This window comes from Scardinius erythrophthalmus (genome assembly GCF_964197995.2).
Source record: "Scardinius erythrophthalmus genome assembly, chromosome: 25".
In the NCBI taxonomy this organism is placed as follows: domain Eukaryota; kingdom Metazoa; phylum Chordata; class Actinopteri; order Cypriniformes; family Leuciscidae; genus Scardinius; species Scardinius erythrophthalmus.
This window is the reverse complement of record NC_138245.1, coordinates 30902892-30929261: the sequence shown is the minus strand read 5'-3', so window position 1 is coordinate 30929261 and position 26370 is coordinate 30902892. Positions and strand designations below refer to the sequence as shown.

General features: G+C 36.5%; 2 protein-coding genes across 3 annotated transcripts; both read left to right on the top strand.

Moving 5' to 3' along the window:
* The first annotated feature begins 745 nt into the window (after window positions 1-745).
* Window positions 746-11822, top strand: sult6b1 (sulfotransferase family, cytosolic, 6b, member 1). Of its 2 annotated transcripts, XM_081357651.1 has the most exons (8): window positions 746-881; window positions 5066-5288; window positions 7248-7363; window positions 7446-7535; window positions 8957-9083; window positions 9162-9256; window positions 10497-10653; window positions 11498-11791. In XM_081357651.1, exons 2-8 carry the CDS (start codon window positions 5093-5095, stop codon window positions 11623-11625), a joined length of 909 nt encoding a protein of 302 aa, XP_081213777.1. In that variant the 5' UTR covers window positions 746-881; window positions 5066-5092; the 3' UTR covers window positions 11626-11791. The 2 variants fall into 2 exon arrangements, with proteins under 2 accessions (XP_081213777.1, XP_081213776.1); XM_081357650.1 differs by lacking the exon at window positions 746-881 and having other exon boundaries at window positions 5016-5288; window positions 11498-11822.
* A 6341-nt stretch (window positions 11823-18163) lies between these two features.
* vipb (vasoactive intestinal peptide b) lies at window positions 18164-23603 on the top strand. Its single transcript, XM_081357209.1, has 7 exons — window positions 18164-18257; window positions 18882-18963; window positions 20151-20252; window positions 20421-20525; window positions 21681-21812; window positions 22760-22801; window positions 23347-23603. The coding sequence occupies exons 2-6, from the start codon at window positions 18887-18889 to the stop codon at window positions 22761-22763; spliced, it is 420 nt and encodes a 139-aa protein (XP_081213335.1). The 5' UTR covers window positions 18164-18257; window positions 18882-18886; the 3' UTR covers window positions 22764-22801; window positions 23347-23603.
* The last annotated feature ends 2767 nt before the right edge of the window (window positions 23604-26370 follow it).

The window sequence follows — 26370 nt, the reverse complement described above, 5'->3', positions numbered from 1 at the left end:
TAACTATGCATAATTACACGGTTAGTTGCATTTATTATCCGCATTCATAGTTTTACTCTCTGCTGTCAGAATAAACCTTTGACCCACTTTCAGGTCGTGATCCACCGGTTGAAAATCACTGTATATTAGAAGACAAGGATTGAACTGACTTGCACTAAAATAATATGCAGGAATCCAATGTCAGTCCGTACGACTGAAAGTCTATACTATATTATGCAATAATCCCGGCCGGCCCGTCTGCTGAAGAATGAGACGATGTTTAATCTGGTGCCGTTCGGTTTACTGTTTGAAAACATGTAACACATGGGAGTCCTGTAATCACTCATGGCTAAAAATAACGTTATAATGCTTGCTGAGCTGGAAACATGTATATGAGGAGAATTTAACGAGGAGGAACCCGGCAGGCAGGGCGAAAGGGGATAGAAATGGATCTTATGAAGCCTGTTGCTACACTAAAGGTTAAATCCAATATGAACCAAAGCCACATAGAGCAGAAGAAACACACAGGACTGAAGCGCAGCATCATGCTAAACGCTTAAACAACGACACCTCCTAAAATAAACACTCAGATAAAAAAATAAATAAAACTAAATACATGAAAATCTAGATAAAAAAAAAGAAATGCACTAATTAATAAATGCAATTAAATGGATGCATGGGTCTCTCTAAGTGTAGTATTTTTGCTCACTGTTGTTTTTCGGGCCTATTTTTAACCCGTGGGCATGTGATGATGTTCTTGTTCCAGATGCTGCTGAAACAGGAACTCTGTCCAGAACGATCAGCCCGCTGAAGGCAGACGAGTGCATGAAACTACAACTACGAGCACAACACTGGAAACAGCGGCCGCGAGAACAGCCTTCAGACTAACTGGGGAATTGAAGGTAAAAGCATTTTCCAGGCAGGGTTGTTATCGCTAACTAAAACCAGAGCAAAACATCTTCATTACTTAATATTTCAAAAACTAAACTTAGTTTATTTCAGCTAGCTGCTAGTTTCATTTTATTTTAAGGGGCTATATGTAAGTATTAATCCCTTTTTATTGCCAATGTGTGAACAGCTTGTAATGAAACTTCCCAGACTATGAAAGCCTGTAGACTGATGTTTATATGAAGGACTTGAGTCGTTTTTGCCCGGGAATCTCAAAAGCATGAGACGTTTACACCTGAGAGCCTCTTATCCGTTCAATGACACACGAAACGAGCGAATGCTTATACAATGTTCAGGATAATATTCTGAAAGAGCCGTTCTGTACTGTAATGTTAATGTGTGTCATGGATTCATTCAAACTATAGTCTCACATAGTCAGATCTATATAGTCTATTGATACCAGATTTGCACTAAACATTGATTCCAAGTTAAATTTGATTGATCTGTTTAAAATGTCCACAGATGAAAAGTGGTCTAATAAAAGTTCTCATTCAGTGCAAATTTATCAGATTTAAGGCGTTTTAAGGCACATAAGGAGCAATATATAGTTCAGAAATGCATTATTGTCCTTTTAAAGATAAGCCTACAGATCAAGATTCAGATCCGCTCAAATATATCACATAATCTTCATGCAAAATCAACACTGAGTATCAGCCACTCAAAGTCACCATGAAATAAAAAAAAAGGGTTATGCAATATTGCGCTATTTATTCTAAATTATTTATCAGCGCACATCATCATTATTGTATTAAATTGATGTTCCTGGTAATCTTGAATCAGAATAAGTTCCTCTTGCAGCATCTCTTCTCTTCTCTGATGATGTGGGCGGGGCAGCCTGTCACTCACAAGAGATCAGCCAATAGCAAACCACAACCATTCAATCAATTCCCCACAGACAAAATCAAGCCCCGCCCACATATGTTCGTGTTCCAGAAGCGTTTCACTCGCATATATATATCGCATAAGAACTGATAAGAATTTAAAATGTGTACCTTGAAATGCAATGTAAGTCGCTTTGGATAAAAGCGAAATACATAAATGTAAATGTGAAGGTAAATATACAACACAATAGGGAAGAAAAGACTAGTGCAACTTCTGTTTCATGCCGACTTTAAACCAGATTAAAGTAAACTGGAATGCATCCGTCACCTTTATAAAGATATTTTCAGTCTTGTTCTGTACTACGGTAAACGTGAGATGCACAGGGCTGCAGATGGACGGTTCGCTTCAGTCCCCTCCTTCTCTCAAAGCTGCTTATCGGGAATGCCGGTCCAGTGTTGCTCCAGACCCAGGCTGCTCCTCCAGCTCCGGCAGAGAGAAAATACCCTGATAATTCCCAAAGAGAGGATTAAGCTCAACACACCCTTCAGCATGCCTGAATGAGCACTATGAAATGCTCATATGCTATGTGAGACGGTCACATGACCTGGAAGTAACTCAACTTGCACGGTTAGGGGAATATAGGATGCTACATTCCTGGTGAATGCAGAAGGTGAAAGTCTGGCTGATATAGATATATATAGCTTATATATAGAAAATAGCTTACAGAACTCAAATTTGCATCATGCAATTGAGATGCAAGTCAACATCAGTATAATACTGCTGCTCATTACTGAGGGTTTAGTGATTGGAACGAGCCTCTAACACTGAGTAATAATCACCATTTCTGTGCCTGAATTAAGCTGTGAGGATGGTGATCCCAGCCGGAATTCCCAACATCCCAACAGTGAACAAAACACTGATAAATCTGCCTACAGCAATACTGACATCTAGAGGCCACTGCCTGCATGCACACACTAAAACACTGCTGTTATGGAAAAAAATATATTCTTTATTATATATTATATAAATATAAATTCCATAAAAATAAATTCCAAATTTAATTTTGGTTACACTTTAGTTAAGGGTCTAATTCTTACTAGTAACTAGTTTCTTATTAGCATGCATATTACTAGGATATTTGCTGTTTATTAGTACTTATAAAGCACATATTAATGCCTTATTCTGCATGATCATATTCTACATCCCTTAATCCTATAATACCTAAACTTAACAACAACCTTACTAACTATTAATAGAATAATTAATAATAATATAAAAATTCCAAAAAACATCAATAATATATAATAAGAAAATCCCAAATAAAATTTTTAACTAATAAAAATTATTGTAATTACATACTTACAATAATACAAAAATAATTCCACGTCAATTTATAATAATATAATTATTATAAATAAATAATTTCCCCCATGCTTTTAGTGTTTTGATTAAAGTATAAATACTAAACAAATGCATGTCAAATAAATGTTTTGTATTAACATGTTTTGGGAAACACAAATATTTGTAAAAGCTTCAATTCTGTGTCTCATATTTCACAGGATTTTTTTTTATAACTTTCTTGCAATAGAAAATAATGTTTTAATTAAAATAAACTATATTCATTTATTAAATATGATTGATAAGCACTAAATAGCACTTTGCCTGCAGTGTGGCTAATTTTGATGCCAGCTGTTTTATTTGTATTTTTAAGAGAGTAAGTTATCATGTCCATGATGCAACTTTAGTCTAAAATCAGATATCCTCTACAGACGCACTAATGATCCGTGACTGCAGTCTCAGCTCAGGTGAATAATGACTATCAGTCTATCAGTGTAAAGGTGCAGCATCTACTGCATTTAACATAAAGGTTACACACACACACACACACACACACACACACACACACACACACACACACACACACACACACACACACACACACACACACACACACACACACACACACACACACACACACACACACACACACACACACACACACACACACACACACACACACACACCATCTGACTGAAACTGCTGACATCATGCTTGCACTCCCAGAATGATAATGTCAGGATACTATTACAAAATCAGCAGCAATAAATTAATATTTAACAACACATGCAGAAATTATAATAAAACATATGCAAGGATTGTACGACACCCATCCAAACAACCTGTTGAATTCTGCAACTTTATCAAAAAGAAATAAACTTGTGTTACAAACTCCTTTCATTCTAACTGGATTATTTACACAGCGACAAGAAAAGGAACAGGATGGAAATAAAGCTGTAAATAAAGTTCAGTGAGGGATTGGCTGCTTATCTTAAAGATAATTCACATATTTTGATAACACTCTACAATAGTAACATAAAATTAGTCAATATGAACTTACAATGAACAATACTTCTACAGCATTTATTAATTTTAGTGATATATATATTATTAAAAATAAATTTTGATTTTTATATTATGTTATTAAAGTTTTTGGGAATTTTTATATTATTATTGATCATTCTATAATTATGGTCGCACTTTAGTTTAGGCTCCCTATAACTCACTATTAACTATGACTGCTTATTAATAGTAAGGTTGTTGTTAATTTTAGGTATTATAGGATTAAGGGATGTAGAATATGATCATGCAGAATAAGGCATTAATATGTGCTTTATAAGTAGTACTAATAAACAGCAAATATCCTAGCATATATATACTATATATATATATATATATATATATATATATATATATTTTTTTTTATTTACACTGTAATTAGTTTTTGAAAGTTTTTATGAGATTCACTCAATGAGAAACATTAAAGAGTTTAAAGATTAACAATACTGGCATGTCAAACTAAATCATGCTAAAATGTTATGCAGGCTAATAAACTATTATGATAAACGTCAAAGGACAGAAAGTAGCAAGTAAACAAAGTGCAGTGCATGAATAAAAATTATAATATCTCATAAATGCAAAGGGCAAAGTATTTCCTCAATGCTTCACATTTCAGTGTGTGTTCAGCCGCTGAGCTTCATGAACTGACTACAGATTAAACTCACTTTTTCACCACTGCCAAAACCAGCTTTTCAAGAACACTAGCTAGTGTACTCTCAGTCTCAGTCTCACACACTGATCAGTCAGATTGACTGATTGATTGTGTTGATCCGGCCCTCGGGTGGAGGAAACGGACCTTTCTCACGCAAGCCTGTGAATGTGGGCGGATCTACAACATTCTCCTTCCTTCATAAATACTCCCCCTCTCTCTGTGTGTGTGTGTGTGTGTGTGTGTGTGTGTCCGTCTGCGAATCTGAAGCTCACAGCGAGCACCAGGACTGCAAACATGAGTCAAACGGCACCTATGAATCAAATGAAGTCCAGGATGGAGAGAGCGGCGAAGATGAAGGACGAAGACAAGCTTTATAAGCGAGAGGGAATCCTGTACTCCTCCATTCTCAGCACACCGGAGACCCTGGACAAGCTGAAGGAGCTGCAGGCCAGAGAGGACGACCTCATCTTGGTCGCGTACCCTAAATGTGGTGAGTGAAACAAAAGTTTGCTTTCCTAGCCCTGTCGAGCAACTCTGGGCAAAGAATGCTAGTGGAGTCGGGTTACATGTCAGTTATATAACTTTCTTATGTCACATTGCTCTAGTAAACAGACTCACATTTCTCCTTTTAAAGGGACATATTCTGCCCTTTTACAAAGTGTTGTTTTCAGGCTCTACTAGAACAGGTTTTCCTGCTTGAATGTTGATTATTTTCCTCATATTCTCCATTGTTGCGGCTCCTCTCTTCCCAGTCTGTCAGTAACGCTCTGTTTACTTCCTGTCTCTATGAAGCCCCTCCTCCTGAAAAGCACACTGTGCTCTGATTGGTCGGCTGGATCAGTGTGTTGTGATTGGTCGAGCACTTCGAGTGTGTTTGGGAAATGTCCCGCCCCTTTCCATAACCGCCAGTTTAACACACTACTAACTAACTCACCCAGGCCCCGCCCCTTTATTCTGCGCATTAATTATTATAATGAGGAATATTGTGACGTGTTCGTTCCCGGAAGAAACTCAAGACTACAATGGAGGCGTTTCAGAAGTTCAGAAACACTGACTCTGATATAGAGAAGAACTAAGTGCTTTTTCATGCTCAAACAGCAACATTACACACTAAAGAGAGATGAACATGGAAGAAAAGCATAATAGGTAATCTTTTACACAATCCGGATCATGTGACCTGAATGCATGGCACACGTTTGCAGTTCTTACGTAATAATGAGTGACTTTTGCTCAATGCCAACACGACTCAAGCTGCAATTCTGGACACCGAAGACTGAAGCAATTCTGTGCATTCGTGAAACTCACACACTTGTGTAAATCACTGCGCTGAACTGTGTTTACAGTAGAGCGGGTCTTTCCACACTGTGTACACACAGAATAATCACACTTTAATGAATGTGACAGTTTACATAATGGGGTTTTACAAACAATGTGCACCAAAAATTGCGGCATATATTTACTGTATATATACACATACACACACTGTTGTTCAAAGGTTTGGGATCGGTAAGATTTTTAATGTTTTTAAAAGAAGTCTCTTCTGCTCATCAAGGCTGCATTTATTTGATTAAAAATACAAGAAAAACAGTAATATTGTGAAATAATATTAAAATTTAAAACAAATGTTTTCTATTTTAATATATTTTAAAGCGATTAAAGCTGCATCATTACTCCAGTCTTCAGTGTCACATGATCCTTCAGAAATCATTCTAATATGATGATTTGATGCTCAAGAAACATTTATGATTATTATCATTCTTGAAAACAGTTGTGTAAAAAACTAAAAACTAAATCAGGATTCTTTGATGAGTAGAAAGTTTAAAAGAACAGCTTTTATCTGAAATAGAAAGCTTTTGTAACATTAAACACTACCGTTCCAAAAAATTGGGGGGTGGGGGGGGGATTAAATAACTTTTATTCAGAAAGGATGCATTAAATTGATCAAAAGTGACAGTAAAGACATTTATAATGTTACAAAAGATTATATTTCAAATAAATGAAATAGAACTTTCTATTCATCAAAGAATCCTGAAATAATAATTGTCCATAACTCTTTTCAACATTGATAATAATCATAAATGTTTCTGCAGCATCAAATCATCATATTAGAGTGATTTCTGAAGGATCATGTGACACTGAAGACTGGAGTAATGATGCTGGAAATTCAGCTTTGATCACAGGAATACATTACACTTTACTATATATTCACATAGAAAACAGGTGTTTTAAATCGTCATAATATTTAACAATATTACAGTTTTTTTAAATCAAATAAATGTAGCCTTGGTGAGCAAAAGAGACTTCTTTTAAAAACATAAAAAATATTTTGAATATTTTTCAAATATTGTATATAAAGTATATATATATATATATATATATATATATATATGTTTGAACATCAACTCTTTCTTTCTCTCCACTAAATCTGCTTGTGATCAATCTCTGACAGGGTTTAACTGGATGGTGGCAGTCTTGCGGAAAATCGTGAACGCTTCCACTGGGAAAAATGAGAAACCTCCTGAAAGGCCTCCTCTGGTTGAGTTTTTACCTCCAGATGTTCAAGAGGTCAGCAACAGCTTAAACAATCTGAACTCACACAAACATCACGTGTGTGTGATCTTACAGCTTCACTCTGTCTGACCTACAGGAGCTGTCTGAAATGCCCCCGCCGAGGCTTCTGGGAACTCATCTGCACCCGGACCTCATGCCCGCCTCTTTCTTCACTAAGAAAGCAAAGGTCAGAGACAACGAGTGAACTTTGAATCACATCACAGAGGTCATGTGACACTAGAAACCAAAAGTGCCAAACTCACCTGATAGTGATTTATACTGTACTCTACCGCTCACAGGTTTGGGGTCCCGTACAGTTTTTATACTTTTATTTAGAGATGAAGCAATAAATTAGTGCAATCGAAAGTAAAAAGATTTAGATTGTTACAAAAGATTTCTATTTCAAATAAATGCTGTTTGTTTGAACTCTTATTCATAAAAAAAAAAATGTATCATGGTTTTAACAACTGTTTTCAACATTGATAATAATCATAAATGCTTCTTGATCATCAGATCATCATATTAGAGTGATTTCTGAAGGATCATGTGACACTGAAGACTGGAGTAATGATGCTGACAAATTCAGCTTTGATCACAGGAATAAATTACACTTTACTGTATATTCACATAGAAAATAGCTATGTTAAATTGTAATAATATTTCACAATATTACTATTTTTACTATATTTTTGATCAAATAAATGCAGCCTTGGTGAGGGAAAAATCTAATCGACCCCAAACTTATGAATGTTAGTGTATACACACACTCACAAACACAGACACACACACAGTCACACATACAAACACAGCCACACACACACACGCACACACACACTGCATAGACTTCCATTGATTTTATATCGGTAATCGGATATTTAAATATATCAGACATTTTCTATTGCCTCCCCCAACCCACTAAACCTACCCATCACACACACACACACACACACACACACACACACACACACACACACACACACACACACACACACACACAAACCCGACCCCTAAACCTACCTATCACACACACACACACACACACACACACACACACTAACCCGACCCCTAAACCTGCCCATCACACACACACACTAACCCGACCCCTAAACCTGCCCATCACACACACACACACACACACACACACACACACACACACACTAAACCGACCCCTAAACCTGCCCATCACACACACACACACACGCATACACTAATCCGACCCCTAAACCTGCCCATCACAGAAACTGGTATTTAATTAAAAACATGTATTGTCCGATATAAGCCTTTTTAACTAGTGAGGCCCAGTGAAGTGTCTCCACTAGTCGGTTGTCATTATATTTCACTATGCAAGTAATAACATTTGTTAGCCAATATTGAACTTTGTATCATAAATCAGAACAAAACCAAAAAATGCAAACCCTTTCAGAATGTATGATATGAATTACGATTCTGTGCAAAATTACATAAAAAAAACCCCATTAAACACCACTTCTGTTGTGTTGGGCCAAAGATAAAGAGTTGTGCAGTTCGGACTCGAGCATTGCAGTCACACACACACTATTCCTCTCATCTAATCTCCTCATCGCAGAATTTGACATGATCTGTTTTCAGATTCTGGTGGTGTTCAGAAATCCCAAAGACACGCTCGTCTCATTCTTCCATTTCATGAACAAAAACCCGGTTCTGCCCAGCGCAGAGTCGTGGGACAAGTTCTTCTCCGACTTCATGGCTGGTGAAGGTGCGGAAAACACTCGACCACAAAAGTTAAACATTATTTAATTAAAATTATTAATGTTTTTTTGCGTCTCCTCTTCAGTCGCCTGGGGATCTTATTTTGATCATGCTCTCGCCTGGGAGAAACGTCTAGACGACCCAAACGTGATGATCGTGACATATGAGGATCTGAAACAGGTACGAGTTTATATCATTTATAAGTTAAACAAATATTTCTGATCATGATAATTGTGCACAGGATCAGTTGTGTGTTAAGAAGTAAATAAGGTCAAATCTGACGTCATGTTGACTTTTAAACCTGCGAAGACTGTTATTGTAACCAGTCTGAGTTTTAAAGGGGTGGTATAATGGCCTTTTCACAAGATGTAAAATAAGTCTCTGATGTCCCCAGAGTGTGTGTGTGAAGTTTTAGCTCTAAATACCCCACAGATATTTTTATATAGCAAGTTAAAATTGTCACTTTTTGAGGGTGAGCAAAAACCCACCGTTTTTGTGTCTGTCCCTTTAAATGCAAATGAGCTGCTGCTCCCGGCACAGGGGGAGGAGCTTCAACAGCTTGTGTCCTTTTACCTCACACACACACACTGAACATTTCAAAAACTTTTAGCCTTTTATGTTCAAACTGGAGTCAGACAATGATGGAGAGACTCGAGATGAAGTGACAACATGTAGAAGCAACAGGACATTTCTGAATGTTTAGTTGATGAGTTTATGAAGCTGATGTGTAGTTATCTTCTAGTCATTAATTTACATAAACCCCATCCCCGGGTTAGTGGCATCACTAACACTAGAATTTACATAAACCCCGCCCCTGAACACGATTTATAGATTATCAAGACAGAATATGCTAATCAATGACTAGAAGATAACTACACATCAGCTTCATAAACTCATCAACTAACCATTCAGAAATGTCCTGTTGCTTCTACATGTTGTCTCTTCTTCCTGAGTCTCTCCATCATTGTCTGACTCCGGTTTGAACATAAAAGAATAAAAGTTTTAGAAATTTTCAGTGCATGTCTGTGTGAGTGCAAACTCTTGAAGCTCCGCCCCCTGTGCCGGGAGCAGCAGCTCATTTGCATTTAAAGGGACAGACACAAAAAATGTGTGTTTTTGCTCACCCTCAAAAAGTGACAACTTTAACATGCTATATACAAATATCTGTAGGGTATTTTGAGCTAAAAATTCACACACACACACTGGGGACATCAGAGACTTATTTTATATCTTGTGGAAAGGGCATTATAGCACCCCTTTAAAAGCAAATATCTCCCTTTGCTCTGAACTTTGAGCGTTGCAACTTTGCAGATGTTGTTTATGCTCAAACAGCAACATTACACACTAACTAAAGTTAGAAAAGTCAAATCATAATCAACCCCCCCTTTAAACATCTGAGACATTTCTGCTGTTCATGCAGAACTTGCCAGAAGGAGTGAAGAAAGTTTCCGAGTTCTTCAACCTTCCTCTGACGGATGAGCAGATCAGCAGCATCGCTGGAGAAAGTACGTTCAACGCCATGCTGGAAAACTCCCAGAAATCTCACGGCAATTTCGGCAACATCTTCTTCAGAAAAGGTAAAAGACGGACTTCAGATCTACATAACTAACTCAGACGATTCTCCTTAAAGTCCTCGGGTACAGAGTACAAAATGTTTCCAGATAACAGCCGGATCAATTGATCTTTTGAGAATATGATGAGAAATGTTTGAGTTTATATCGATTATTGAGGAGAAATATTAAATATTTCTCAATATATGTGATCAGTGTCATGTGACACTGAAGACTGGTGTAATGATGCTAAATTCATCTTTGCATCATAGAAATCAATTCTATTTTAAAGTATATTAAACTAGAAAGGCATTATTTGAAATTGTAATAATATTTCACAATATTACAGTTTTTTTCTGCATTTTTTATCAAATAAATGCAGGCTTGATGAGCATAAGACACTTCTTTCTAAAACATTAAAAATACTAATGTTTCAAAACTTTGCAATACTGTATGGATGGGTGACATATATCTAAAATATATATAATGATATTTTACCGAATTTTGACTATATTTGACTCTAATTTTGACTATTATTATTATATTATATATTTAGCACTTGTTTTTTTGTATTTGCTCTTAAACAATTTATAAAGGTGATTTTTTTTACTTCCATGAAAACGACAAGATTTGGATAGTACAGCAACTGTTATATGTTTTTATATTATATAAATATATATATAAAATGAGAAGTTATATGATCTAAGAAGGGCTAGGGATGGATGGATATAACAGAGTGATAGAACGATAGAAAGAACGATCGATAGAACGATAGATCTATTATTTACATCATGTTTACACTTTGTTGGTAATGATGAAAAGATTGCTGTGTGATTTTGCTATCATGTAATTTGTCTTCTGTTGTGAACAGGCGAGGTGGGCGACTGGAAGAATCATTTTTCTGATGTCCAGAGTAAACAGATGGATGAGGTCTTCCAAGCGAAACTAGCTGGGACAAAACTTGGAGCCAAACTGAAGTATGACCTTTACTGCCAATAAACGTGAAGAAGACGCGACGTGAACCGAAGGACGAAGGCACGGTTCTTTCACAGGCATTCATGAGGGCAGCTGTTCATGAACATCTTTAATGTTTTGGTACATTCCATTGCTTACAATAAGCACAAGCAAACTCACTCTGCCAATAAACCTCATTTTCTAACAATTAATAAAGATGTCAACACTATTTATTCCCTTTCAAAAATATCTATTGCAAATGTTCACCACTAGTCGGCGCAATAGTTCAATCCCACAACCCTCTGTGAGAAATACAATCAATCCAGGGTAAATAATGCCAAATGCAGATAATAAAGTGCAACCAACCGCATAATGGTGCACAGTTCAGACAGCAGGATAAATATGATTATCGCCTTTAAAAAGAGAGCAAAAACACTTCCCATATTTTTAAGGTTGTGTCCAGTCAAACAAATTCATGTCAATTGGTAGAATCTCATCAAATTAAACAGGTATCGACTCGAACAGGATGTGTGACCTCAATATAAAAATATATATATATATATATATATATTTTTCATGTCATCACATTGTTTAGAGCATAAGAAACAAATAGTAAAAAAAAAAAAACATTTTTGAAAAATAATATTTTATTCATACATTATGCTATGTCCTCTGTAGTGGATACTAGGAGTAAACAATAAAATGACATGAAATTATATGTATAGGAAAAAACAATGGGATTTGTTTTTCAATTACCAATACATTTTGGGGTTTCAAGATTTTTTTTTTACCAAAATTTGTATAAAGTTGATTCTCAACTATGTTATCAAAGATATAATGGAATGAATTGATACACCATTTTACTTTATGCAATATGTGGGTAAAATGGCCATAAATTAATATTACCATTCAATGCAATGTATTTATACACTGTATCTAATATGTGTTCTTGGAGCAACATTTAATGAAAAAAGAGGTGTAATAATTGGCAACATTTTAATAATAATATCTAATATTTCATAGGAATATTGATGTATAATTTATTTCCATAATCTCTTGTTGTGTCTCCCAAAATGCCTGATAAACATGATGTAAGTCCTGATGTCTCTACAGTGGACATGTATGAAATCAATGCCCTGTTCTGGAACAGAAAGTCATTTTTTGATTTGAAACCCCATGACGTTTTCCTGAGATGTTGGTTTATAAAATACAATTTGAAAAGTAGTCCGATTTAAATTATTATTACAATATATTATCATATTTCCTACATTTGATCACTAAATAAAGACCAAGGATAAGTTGTTTTCATGGTGAAACCTCCAAACATTTGGTATCTCTGAAAAGTCCTGAATGTGCTCTTCACAGGACACCTAGGTTGTGACATGTAACATGTATGATGTCAGAGAAATTCACTAAAATATGATGTAATAGGTAAAAAAGGTAATTGCATCTTTTTATCTCACAATTCAATTGAGAATTGCAAGACAAAAACTTGCAAAAAACTGTGAGGGAAAAAGTCATAATTGATTGGAACTTTATGACTCGCAATCGCTAGTTTATTTCTCGCAGTTCTGAAAGAAAAGTAAAATTTTATTTGCTGGATATAAACTTTCAATTGCAAGAAAAAAAGTACAATTTGCTGGATATAAACTTGCAATTGCATAAAAAAAAGTACAATTTGCTGGATATAAACTTGCAATTGCATAAAAAAAAGTACAATTTGCTGGATATAAACTTGCAATTGCATAAAAAAAAGTACAATTTGCTGGATATAAACTTGCAATTGCAAACAAAAAGTAAAATTTGCTGGATATAAACTTGCAATTGCAAGAAAAAAAAGTACAATTTGCTGGATATAAACTTGCAATTGCAAGAAAAAAAAGTACAATTTGCTGGATATAAACTTGCAATTGCAAGAAAAAAAAGTACAATTTGCTGGATATAAACTTGCAATTGCAAGAAAAAAAGTACAATTTGCTGGATATAAACTTGCAATTGCATAAAAAAAAGTAAAATTTGCTGGATATAAACTTGCAATTGCAAGAAAAAAAGACCGATTTTTGAGATAAACAAAGAAGGAGATAAAAACAATCTTTCATTGATTTCACTTCCGGTTAATTTGATCACTCTAGAAGCTGAAAGTCACGTCAGGTGCATTGCATTGTGGGAATGCAATTAATTTAGGCAAATATAGTTTGTAAGAAGTATAATTCACACTATGCACAGTTAGTATAATGCATATTGTGAAAAAAAAAGTAGGAGTAGTAGATGCCATTCTAAAGGCAGCCGTGCTGATGGACTCGTCAGGAGTGTCTCATCATTCCTAATGAAGTGTAATTACAGTCGTGTTGATGTGAGCAACAGATGACCCTGACATGAACAGCACATCCAGGAACTGCTACCGAGTTTTCTTGTCAAAACAAGACGATCAGTGAGGAAATGCAGAAAAGTGCTCATCCGACAGACATCAATTTAATCCAATTTCAGACTAATGTCACCAAAAACAGGAACAGGGAGGACACTATATAATATATACGATGTAAACCGAAACAGGCCTGTGGTCCATTTAAGTGGCATATTAAAGTCGGCTGCCATACAACTTATCGAAGGAGAAAAGCACTGCGACTCTGGCTCGATGGTTTTATAACTGCAGTAAAACAGCTGATGTGAGTTTGACTGTCAGATATGGAGCGGATGGACTTTATAGGTACTGGGATTCATAAAGTATGATGGATATGAATGTGAAAAACCACAGCGCATTAACATGCATTTCTCCCAAAAGAAAACAGATCGTGTTTGAGGTCAGTAAAGTTCCTGAAAAAAAAAAAAAAAAAATCACCAATTCTGTATTTATTTGACCAAATAATTCAAAAATAAAATAAAAAATGGTGTAATATTATTACAATTTAAAATAATAGTTTTCTAAGTGAATATATAGTAAAGTGTAATTTATTCCTGTGATCAAAGCTGAATTTCCAGCATCATTACTCCAGTCTTCAGTGTCACATGATCCTTCAGAAATCACTCTAATATGAGGATTTGAGGATCAAGAAACATTTATGATTATTATCAATGTTGAAAACAGCTTAATGCAATTATGGAAACTGTGATACAGTTAAATTCATTGATTAATAGAAAGCATTTATTTGAATAAGAAATCATTTGTAACATTATAAAAGTCTTTACTGTCATGTTTCATCACTTTAATGCGTCCTTGCTGAGTAAAAGTATACATTTTCTGACCTCAACCTTTTGAATGGAAGGAAGTGATGGAGGATATCAGAGATTACATGGCCTGATTCATCACTGCATTCTCCACGTCATACTGACTCAAACTCTTTTAATGCGCAGGCTGGCTGTAAAATTTAGAAATTAAACTATACACAAAGAACAATAGCTGTGTTGTGGGAAAACAAATGTGGACCCGAGTGTCTCGTCTCAATGTCATACATCAAACTGTCAATCGAGAGCCTGAGGAAGCCAATAAGACAAAGCACAAGTTCAAATGTCACACAAACTGCCCTTTATATCAAATCACAGTCGAGTCACTCGCGTCTGTCTGTGATATGGAGGCTGACGAGCGTTTGCTGTATCATTTGTCACAAGGTTCGGTTGAATCTAAACAAGACGAATCATAAAAGCTCAGAGAAACAGCTAAAGATGACTGAAAACCCTCAGTTTGTAGCAGGATATATCGGCCACCATATCGGTATCAGTCGGTATTATGTTCTTTTTAATGTTATCGTTATCGGCCCAATAAAAAAAAAAAATATATATAATTATTAATATATTGGACACATTTTTATTTTGTCCGATATATTAATAATGAATAATTATGTATATATATATATATATATTTTTTTTTTTTTTTTTTTTGAGCTGATAACGATAACATTAAAAAGAACATAATACCGGTCGATACTGATATTGTGGATTATATATTAAATGAAATTAAATTAAATTATTAAAGTCGCTAATAATGGATTGTTTCCTTTAGCTGAGACACTTCAGATGTTCAACATGATGGTTTTAAAATATTATTGGAATCTCTTCAAAAAAAGGAAAATACAGTAAACGTGCAGCACAAGTCTGTCATATCGGCTACATAACATTATAATGAGAACATCATCATAATTGTGTGTTTGGGACATGGATTTTAATGGTGAGACTTTTGTTTTTGTAATCAGGCTCTCAAAAATTATATAAAAAGTTGGATTTAGATTTCTTGGACAATATATTGTTTATTGGCTTTAAAATATAAAGAAATGTTCATATCGATGCATCCCTACTTTCACTTTATGTGCATTTGATCATTTTCTTCATTAGTTTAATAAAGGTCAATCAAATCAAATCAAATGCAAAAGGTCAAAGTCTATGTTTTGTCTAAAAACTATATATAACATAATAGTCATTTTACAGACCAAAAGATGAAATATATGGATCATCAATTATTCATATGCAAAATAACTTGGATTTCAAATAATTAGTGGACATATAAATGCTGGCTAAAGAAAGAAAATACACACATCGGTGGTTCTTTAGAGCAGTTTACGTTCAGCAGTGCTTATTATTATGATTATATGTTCTTCGTTGGTTCAAAGTGTGCATTCGTGGTTCTTCAGATTCAGAACTGGATCCTTTAGCAATAAGGAAAGCAACAAACAACAGATACGTCGATGAAGAGAAATGTGATGGCTCCACATAAAGAGCGAAATGATTTTCGTACAAAAACTTTTTTCATCAAAGAACATCATTAGAACCTTCTTAATTAGTGGCTAATTTCCAGCTCTGGTTTTCTGGTCTGGTTTGACGGTCCTCAGGAAATGAAGTCCTCAGAGGGTCGTTACAAACTCACAGACCAGCATCACTGCAAGAAACACAGATAACCCAGATGCTGATGGATCGACACCTGACCTGTAAATGCAGACCGGAGTATCACTGAGCCTGGCAACCAACCAGAAAAATCCTCTAGCAAACACATAGCAACGCACTATAAACACTTGGAACACCATAGCAACACCCTGGCAACAGGCTTTGCATGGGCAAGTATAGAGGTGACGTGACGCTAACAGACAGCAGACAAACGGCTAGTAGTGACACCAGCGACAATCCACCTGTCACTCAAGTGGCCACACCCTTAATTATGCAGAACTTTAAGGCTTAATATAACTTAAACGGATGAGTTATAAAAAAATTCACCCACCTCACAGTCGTCATGAAGGGCAACATTAGCTTTATAGATCAAAAACACTTTTTGTACCAGGCTGTAAACATGTTTTTTTCTGCTGTAAAGTTGGGCATTTTAATATGGGGGTCTATGGGATTGAGTCTCTTCTGCAGCCGGCCTCTAGTGGCCAGTGGATGAATTGCAGTTTAAGTTGGTTTCAAGAGAGAGAGCGGAAGGTTGCCGCTTGATAGAAATTAAAGCATTTATTAATGTGATCACTTATAGAATGTTCATTTCATACAACATGCATATTTTGGTTCTATATTCATGTTGTTAAGAGCCATAAAACACAATAAATGTACAGACATTATCTATGATTTAGTTAACAAAATGTTGTTTTTTTAATTCAGATTAATGCGTAGTATTTTCATAATATTATATTATAAATTAAACCAAATTATTTTTATAATTTATTTAACAAAAATATATATATTATAATTTTTTCAATATATTAATCAACCCAAAATCACATGGATAAATAATAATAATAATTATTTAATTTAAATGAAACCTATCATTATGGATTCATCTTGCATTGTGACATTATTTCCATGACCATTTATATTCAAAATATGCATTATTGTAATTAAATCAGCGTACATTTAAAACTGGCCCATAAATACAGACCAGAATATCAAATAGACTCGGCAACCACCCAGAACACCCTAGCAACCACATACTGTAGCAATGCACTATAAACACTGTACACCATAGCAACACCCTAGCAACAGGCTTTGCATGGGCAATCATAAAAATCAACGCATTTATGAATGTAATCAATTATTAATTTCTTGTTTAATACAGCTGTGTATATTTTATATGTTGTTAAGATTCAGACTGTTGTACTACGGCCTGAGATGACCTGTTGTACTGCACACTGACCTGAATACAGTGTGTGTGGAGAAATATTGTGCAGTAATATTAGATCAGCAGACCTGCAGAATTCTGTAATATGATTGACCGATGCTTCCATAATGACCCTGATTCAACACACATCACGTCATACCTTTCACAATCTAATGAAGATGCCCAATTACACCGTCTTAACCCGTCCCGAACTCTGGAACATCAACATCTGACTTACAAAAATCAAACATTTCACATGTTAGAAGTCACAGCAAATCGCCAAACACATGCAGAATGTCGTTTAAGTATTATAAAAAAAGTAAAAATAAAAAAAATGAGTCAGCAATAACAAATCTTTCCGAGAAACCCAATTTATGTTTGACCGCCAGATCACCATCCATTGGGTGTATCCCACCGGGAGCGCGTGACGCAGGACAGACGCGGAGACTTCTTCAGTAAAGGGAATAATCAGGTGTATAAAAGCAAGCGTTCAGGAGAGAGAGAGACAGACCGACGGGATCAGCGCTGAGGAAACTATTCTTCATCCGGACAGGAGTCAGAGATCATATACGACCGACCGGACAGCTGGGAAAACATCCTGACCGTGAGTTCCTGTGCACTTATTACTATTATACTGATGGATAAAAGCACACTTTAACATTCATATCAGTTGGGTACACTCTTTAAAAAGAAATGTTGAGTTGTTTCAACCCATGTTTGGGTCAAATATGGACAAACATAACTGTTGGGTTAAATTAATCTAGGTTGGGTTTGTCCATATTTGACCCAAACATAAGCATGTTTTAGTTAAATTACAAAAAATGTAACTAAATAGTTCAAATTTACAAATGCATTTGTTACTATTTATCTATATATCTATTTTAAAGCAAGCTAAAATAATTGTCTCTGATGATACACACATTTTACATATGAATTTTAATTTCACAAATTACAAATTTTCCAGGAATGGGACTATAAAAGTATAACTTGATGTACTCATTAAAATGAACTGGAAAAAGCTAAAAGGGGCTTAAAATGGAAACTAGATAGAGACGTATTTTATATTGTTTTAAATTAAAATGTTAATATTGAAAAAAAGATTTATTGCTGTTTTTTATCAAGTGCCAGTTATGCATTAAGGGCAAACACTAACGTCTGATGAGTTGATCTGAGAGTGACTGTGAATCCTGAGTGTAATGCAGATGTTTGTTGTGATGCACATCTGCAGAAGTCATGAGTGTGATGAGCTTCCAGACGCTCCTCCTGATGGCTCTCGCTCTGCCGGCCATCTCCGCATACACAGACATCAGGTGAGACACACACACACACACACACACACACACACACACACACACACACACACACACACACACACACACACACACACACACACACACACACACACAATCTCTGCATACACAGACATCAGGTGAGACACACACACACACACACACACACACACACACACAATCTCTGCATACACAGACATCAGGTGAGACACACACACACACACACACACACACACACACACACACACACACACACCATCTCTGCATACACAGACATCAGGTGAGACACACACACACACACACACACACCATCTCTGCATACACAGACATCAGGTGAGACACACACACACACACACACACACACACACACACACACACACACACACACACACACACACACACACACACACACACACACCGTATCTGCATACACAGACATCAGGTGATACACACACACACACACACACACACACACACACACACACACACCATTCACCATTCACCATCTCTGCATACACAGAGCTCAGGTGACACACACACACACACACACACACACACACACACACACACACACACACACACACACACACACACACACACACACACACACACCATCTCTGCATACACAGACATCAGGTGTGAGACACACACACACACACACACACACACACACACACACACACACACACACACACACACACACACACACACACACACACACACACACACACACACACACACACACACTTCACCATCTCTGCATACACAGACATCAGGTGAGACACACACACACACACACCATCAGGTGAGACACACACACCATCTCTGCATACACCATTCATCTGCAGGTATTAGATGCCATTTCATCAAGATTAATGTATATAAGTGAAAATAAATAGGTTATTTTTTATATATGGTTATTTATATATATATGCATTTCAGTAATGAGAATTTTGTTATAAAATAGGTTTAATCGCCATGAAAATAATGCGACAGTGCAAAAAAATAATATTGTTTCTTCTTTTCGTTTTCTATTGGATTTGAGGAGAAATATGACCCGGACATTCACTCTTAAATTATATTATAAATAAATATTTAAAGGTTTCATACACACATCAAAAATCGTATTTTCACAATCTTACATCACAATCGTATTTTCTTTGCGTAAAGAACAATAGTTTGTATTTAGCATGTTACTGGTTTTGCAGCGCTCTTGCTGAGGACGGCGAGGACGACTGGACGAGAGACGCGTCTCTGCAGGATCTGGAGGCGTATAAACTCCTGTACGACCTCGCCAACACCGTCCAGAGGTGCGTTACACACAGCTGTCGTTAAACATTACACATCCCCAGAGGAAAGACTACAGCTGTAAACGTGATGATGAGCTTTCCTGGGGACAAACAACTCTGAGTTTATGAGAAAGCACCATCTTACAATCCAATAAAAAGCGTTTTTGTTTTAATCTGTATTGCTTTCAGACCGTCCAGACACGCTGATGGGCTTTTCACGAGCGGATACAGCAAACTGCTCGGACAACTGTCAGCAAAAGAGTATCTGGAGTCTTTACTCGCAAAGAGAGTCAGGTAACGAGAACATAAGAACTGATGTTTCATGCCCGAATCATAATCATAATCATAATCATAATCATAATCATAATCATGTTCGCTCGTTGGCCAGAGGAGAACTGAGTCTGGTTTCTCACAAGGCTTTTTTCTCCATTCTGTTCCACTGTTGCCTTTGTCTTTTGTCTTGCTTAGTTGGGGACATTTAATATTCAATAATATTATTGATCTCCTGCATTGACATCATTACAGTGACCCTGGACCACAAAAGCAGTCACATGGGTCAATTTTTTTAAATTTGAGATTTAAACATCATCTGAAAGCTGAATAAATAAGCTTTCCATTGATGTGTGGTTTGTTAGGATAGGACAATATTTGGTCGAGATACAACTATTGATAATCTGGAATCTGAGGGTGCAAAAAAATCGAAACATTGAGAAAATCTCCTTTAAAGTTGTTCATTTATGTTGGCGATTGTGCTGCATTCACTCACACAAATACATGTTTTATATATTTACGATAGGAAATTTACTAAATATCTTCATGGAACATGATCTTTACTTAATATCCTTATGATTTATGGCATAAAAGGAAAATTTATAATTTTGGCCCATTCAAATTTATTTTATTTTGCTATTGCCACAAATATACCCGTGCGACTCGAGACTGGTGACGTGATCCAGGGTCACACATGATTCTTCTAGAATGATGTTCATGTTCAGTTATTTCACTTTAATGGCAATGAAAATTACCTATTAATTGTCATTAAAGTGAAATTACTGAACCTAAATATACGAGCTTGATAAAAATGATAATTTTAGAAGTAAGTTTCAGATGGCACTTAGAGGCTTTTGCATCTGAACTCTTCATATATATATATATATATATATATATATATATAAATTAACTTTTTTACAACAAAAATTAACCACTATGAAGCTATTTTCTTCTAGAAACAAACTCTGTTGCATTATTTTCCTATTATCTCTGTAAAGCTGCTTTGAAACACTCTGTAGTGTAAAAAGCGCTATATTAATAAAGGTGACTAGTCTTGATAATAGATGTTCATATAATAGATGATGGATGTTAAACTGATGAATGTTGCTGATTCCCTGAAGCTGTTAATGATGAGGTGGTGTGTGTGTTCTCCTGTGTGTGTGTGTGTGTGTGCTGTAGTGATGAGCTGGCTGTGGATCAGACGCCTGTGAAACGGCACTCAGACGCCGTCTTCACCGATAACTACAGCCGCTACCGCAAACAGATGGCGGCCAAGAAATACCTCAACTCAGTTCTGGCCGGGAAAAGGAGGTACGACTCAAAGGGGAGGCAAGCGTCACTATTACTACTAGTGCGATAAAACAGGAGCAAACATCACACTGGCATACACTAGAGCTGCACGATTAATCGCAATGAAACCGCACGCGATTTGGCAAAGGATGCGATTATTTTGTCAGTGCAGCGGCTGATCGGGAGTAAATGCTCCATCTGAACACCAGAGGGCACTCACACACACACACACACACACGCCACATATCCATCTGAACACCAGAGGGCGTGCACACACACACACACACACACACACACACACACACACACACACACACACACACACACACACACACACACACACACACCACATATCCATCTGAACACCAGAGGGCGCACACACACACACACACACACACACACACACACACACACCACATATCCATCTGAACACCAGAGGGCGCACACACACACACACACACACACACACACACACACACACCACATATCCATCTGAACACCAGAGGGCGCTCACACACACACACACACACACACACACGCCACACACACCACATATCCCTCTGAACACCAGAGGGCGTCTAACACACACACACACACACACACCAAATATCCCTCTGAACACCAGAGGGCGTCTAACACACACACACACACACACGCACACACACACACACCAAATATCCCTCTGAACACCAGAGGGCGTCTAATACACACACACACACACACACACACACACACCAAATATCCCTCTGAACACCAGAGGGTGTCTAACACACAAACATCACATAATAAAATACTTATGATCACAGCCTTTGCGATTTCAAAATCACGATAAGCCAAATCAGTTTAAGTGCGATTACATGTAAATTGGGATCACACAGACTACAAGCAAACACACACTCTTTTCCCGTCTGAATGCATTTTGTTTTTCATTATATAAACCTTATGATCTCTTATGATCTGTGCTTTAGGTGATGCACTCATGCTCAAACGCTGCCTGTGCTCTTCAACATGTAAGTGTCGTACATCTGTTCATACACGCCGTCCAGAACAACACGCTCTTGTTTTTATTGAATTAGGAATTGAGAATCGATTTATCCCTTCTTAATCACATACAGAAGTTAGGGATGCACTGATATGAACATTTTGGCTGATACCGATAACCGATAATTCTTTATATTTGAAAGCCGATAACCGATATATTGGCCGATAAATCTAAATCCAAATTTTTATATAATTTTTGAGAGCATGATTACAAAAATAAAAGTCTCACCATTCTCATTATGTTATATAGACGATATGACTTGTGTTGCACATGTTTACTGTATTTTGCTTATTTGAAGTGATTCCAATCATATTTCAAGCGATTCAAAAGCATCATGTTGAACAGTCGCATCTGAAGAGTCTCAGCTGAAGGAAATAATACATTATTAATCGGCTTTAATATATCAGACACATTTTTATTCTAGCCAATAACATTAAAAATGAACATATATCGGCCGATACCGATATGGTGGCTGATATATCATGCATCCCTAAATGCGTTTGTTTTCTGTAGGTGACATGGACGGCACAGCTTCAAGACTTCGCCATCATTATATATCCAAGCTTTACACAATCTATTATGGGCTGAGATTGAATTAACGGCACTCAACACAACACAGACTGAAGCCCGTCTGACTCCTGAGTCCTCGCGTGAACGACGCGTCCCGGCTGTGCTTGACTGGAGTAATGCTGTTGTGTCTATAGAAATCTATTTTGACTGCAGTCATTCTTGATAACTGTAATCAGACCAATAAAGATGATCATGTTTGTAAAAACAGTTTTGTCTGTCTCTGTTGTTCCTTCACTCTGTGATCCACTTCCGAAAATCCAAAAATCTTTGTTGGATGAGATTCTCTAAAGAGGTCATATAATGCCATTTTTGTACAAGCAAATATGATTCTTTAGGGTCTAAATTAAAAGTTTGTAATATACTTTAATTAAAAATTCTCATTAGTATTGTAAGAAAACACTCATTTTACCTGGTCATAAACAGCTCTGTTTTCAGCACGCCGTTTAAGTGCATTTGTCTTTAAATGATAATGAGCTTTGCTCACCCCGCCCCTCTGTTCTGTGCATACACCGTAACACAATAACCATGACGCGTTGTTCATTATAAACGTGGGATTATGAATTATATTGAGAACGTCGTACATAGAAAACATGCCGTAATGTACCCTGAGTGTAAACAGCCACATTCATCGTGAAGAGTGCAAGCGATTTGCAAAGATTAATATAAATATTAATATAAAGTTTAATAAAACGTTACACTCACTTCAGTTCTTCTGGAGGTGCAGCAGGAACACGAACTTAGCAAAACCAGCTTTACTGACCTCGTTTGTAAAGCACTCTGGTGTGTGAAATAATTCGCGCAAACATGAAAGCATTGACGTTGATCATGGGGAATATTCCCTTCGAAAACAAACTCAGCCACTGCGTCTTCAGCGCTTCGGATTTAGGAACATCAAAATGATGCTGTGTTCCTTATTACACCCAAGAACAGAACACCACAATCGCTTAGACGCCATTCTGCTCATAGACAGTGCTCCAGCGTATCAACAATGAACGCGCGGACTATGATAACCGACAGCTCGCTCACGAGCGAGGGCGGGTCTGTGTTGAAACGCTGCTGTCAATCAACAATCGTGGGAGGTTCGTCGATCTTGTGACACCACAAAATCGAACGGCTTGATTTGAGACGGGGAAAACATATAAGGAGATTAAAAAAAAAACACAGGATGGATTTTTATCATTTTATGATGGTTGTGTACAGGCACTGCCAACACACATTTCAGTACAATCAACTTGTAAAAGTGCATGTACCATTATATGACCCCTTTAAGGGGAAGTTTACACAACACCGTTTTCAACTGAAGACGGAAAACTTGTGCGTTTTGGCCGATTATTTACAACATAACGTCATTTTGGAGTCTGAAAACACAAACTTTTGAAAACTGGTTTCAAAGTGCAAGTTTCTGAAGTTAGCGTCTCTGTGTAAACTATAAAAACGGTGACATCATGCGTGTTACGTGTTCAGTCAATACGCGCGTAGTGTTTCGTTACAAAGTTATTTTCTGTGAAGTTTTGACAATGTTGTTTTCATTTTAATTTGCAGTTTAAGTTTTAGTAATTGTGTGTTTTTGCCATGTTTAATAGTTTTTTTAAAATATGTCTATATAGTTTTTATTTTATTCAGTCAAAGTTTTTTATATTTTAATTCAGTTAACGTTTATTTTATTTCAAGCAACAAAAATATATATTTTTTCACTTTTAGTTAAAGGGATAGTTCACCCAAAAATGAAAATTCTGTCATCATTTACTCACTCTCATGTCGTTCCAGACCTTTATGAGTTTCTTCTTTTTTCTGCTGAAGAAAGAAAATCATACAGGTTTGGGACAACTTAATTTAATTAAATTAAAGTAAAATTTTTTGGGTGAACTATGCCTATGAACTATGAACTAATAACCCTGCTTTAAACCCTAAGCTTTCTGATTCAGTTATGAGTCGATACATCGATAAATGCGATAAATCCCCGGCTGTTTCTGGAAGAGCCTCATTCTACACGACTACACACTAGTTTGCATTGGCTGCATAGTAGGCACACTTTCCAGTATGCATGGAACATCATATTTGCACAAACTTGAGATAAAAATGCAACTTTTTCACGACAATAAGTGCATCCCAATCCACGCACTTTTCTATGCCGTTTTGTAGTATGAACAGTGTGAGCAGTGTGTGTTCCCAAAAGAAAAAGTGCACTTTAAACACCCGGATGATGCACAAAGTTGGACACACAGGAGGGGAAGAGCCGGGGCTTTCAGACAAAATATCCCTATAAACTCTTATCTGCGTCTGAAATCACATACTTCTGTACTATAGTAGGCGAAAAACAGTAAGTGAGAAAAGAAGTATGTGAGTTCACAGTACCCGGATGATCTACTTGAGATCTGAAGTGTGCATACGATGGACACTACTATCCCATGAGGCCACGGGAGAGGATTTGTCAATGGCAGTGAAGTAACGGCAGGTCACATGATCATGACATCATGGCGGATGTAGTACGTCCAGATTACATTTGCTGCGTCTCAATATGCCTACTTATACTAACTAAAAGTCTTTTTGTAAAGAAAAAGTGCATACTTTTGAGTGTGTAGCAGAAGAGTAGAGTTGGGACGCACGTCATAAAATAACGTCCTTAACGGATGCTCTCTGTCGCTTAGTTACACGCATCCCGTCATGTAAACTGATCTGTCAATCATCTTGTCAAAGATAAAATCCTTTCCTACTGTATCAGAGAGAAATGCAGAAGCACGTTGATCATATTAATGCATAATGAGGCATTTAAAAGTTAACGGCCAAACGGATCTTTAGAAAAGTTCACGTTGTTGCAGATGAAATATAACACGGATAACATTACATAAATATTTTAATCAGCTTAAATGTTGATTATTAGTCACTCAAACCCCTTTATCTAACCTCTCTAGATAAGCGTCGGTCGTTCATTTCCGCCATTTTTGTAGTTTTCTGAACTTGTGTTTG

Excerpts from the sequence above, each read along its gene's own strand:
- sult6b1 (XM_081357650.1), top strand. The coding sequence starts at position 5,093 with ATGAGTCAAACGGCACCTATGAATCAAATGAAGTCCAGGATGGAGAGA. Across the intron at positions 7,364-7,445 it reads TACCTCCAGATGTTCAAGAG|GAGCTGTCTGAAATGCCCCC; the intron begins GTCAGCAACAGC and ends TCTGACCTACAG. Across the intron at positions 7,536-8,956 it reads TCTTCACTAAGAAAGCAAAG|ATTCTGGTGGTGTTCAGAAA; the intron begins GTCAGAGACAAC and ends ATCTGTTTTCAG.
- vipb (XM_081357209.1), top strand. The coding sequence starts at position 18,887 with ATGAGTGTGATGAGCTTCCAGACGCTCCTCCTGATGGCTCTCGCTCTG. Across the intron at positions 18,964-20,150 it reads TCCGCATACACAGACATCAG|CGCTCTTGCTGAGGACGGCG; the intron begins GTGAGACACACA and ends CTGGTTTTGCAG. Across the intron at positions 20,253-20,420 it reads CTCGCCAACACCGTCCAGAG|ACCGTCCAGACACGCTGATG; the intron begins GTGCGTTACACA and ends TATTGCTTTCAG.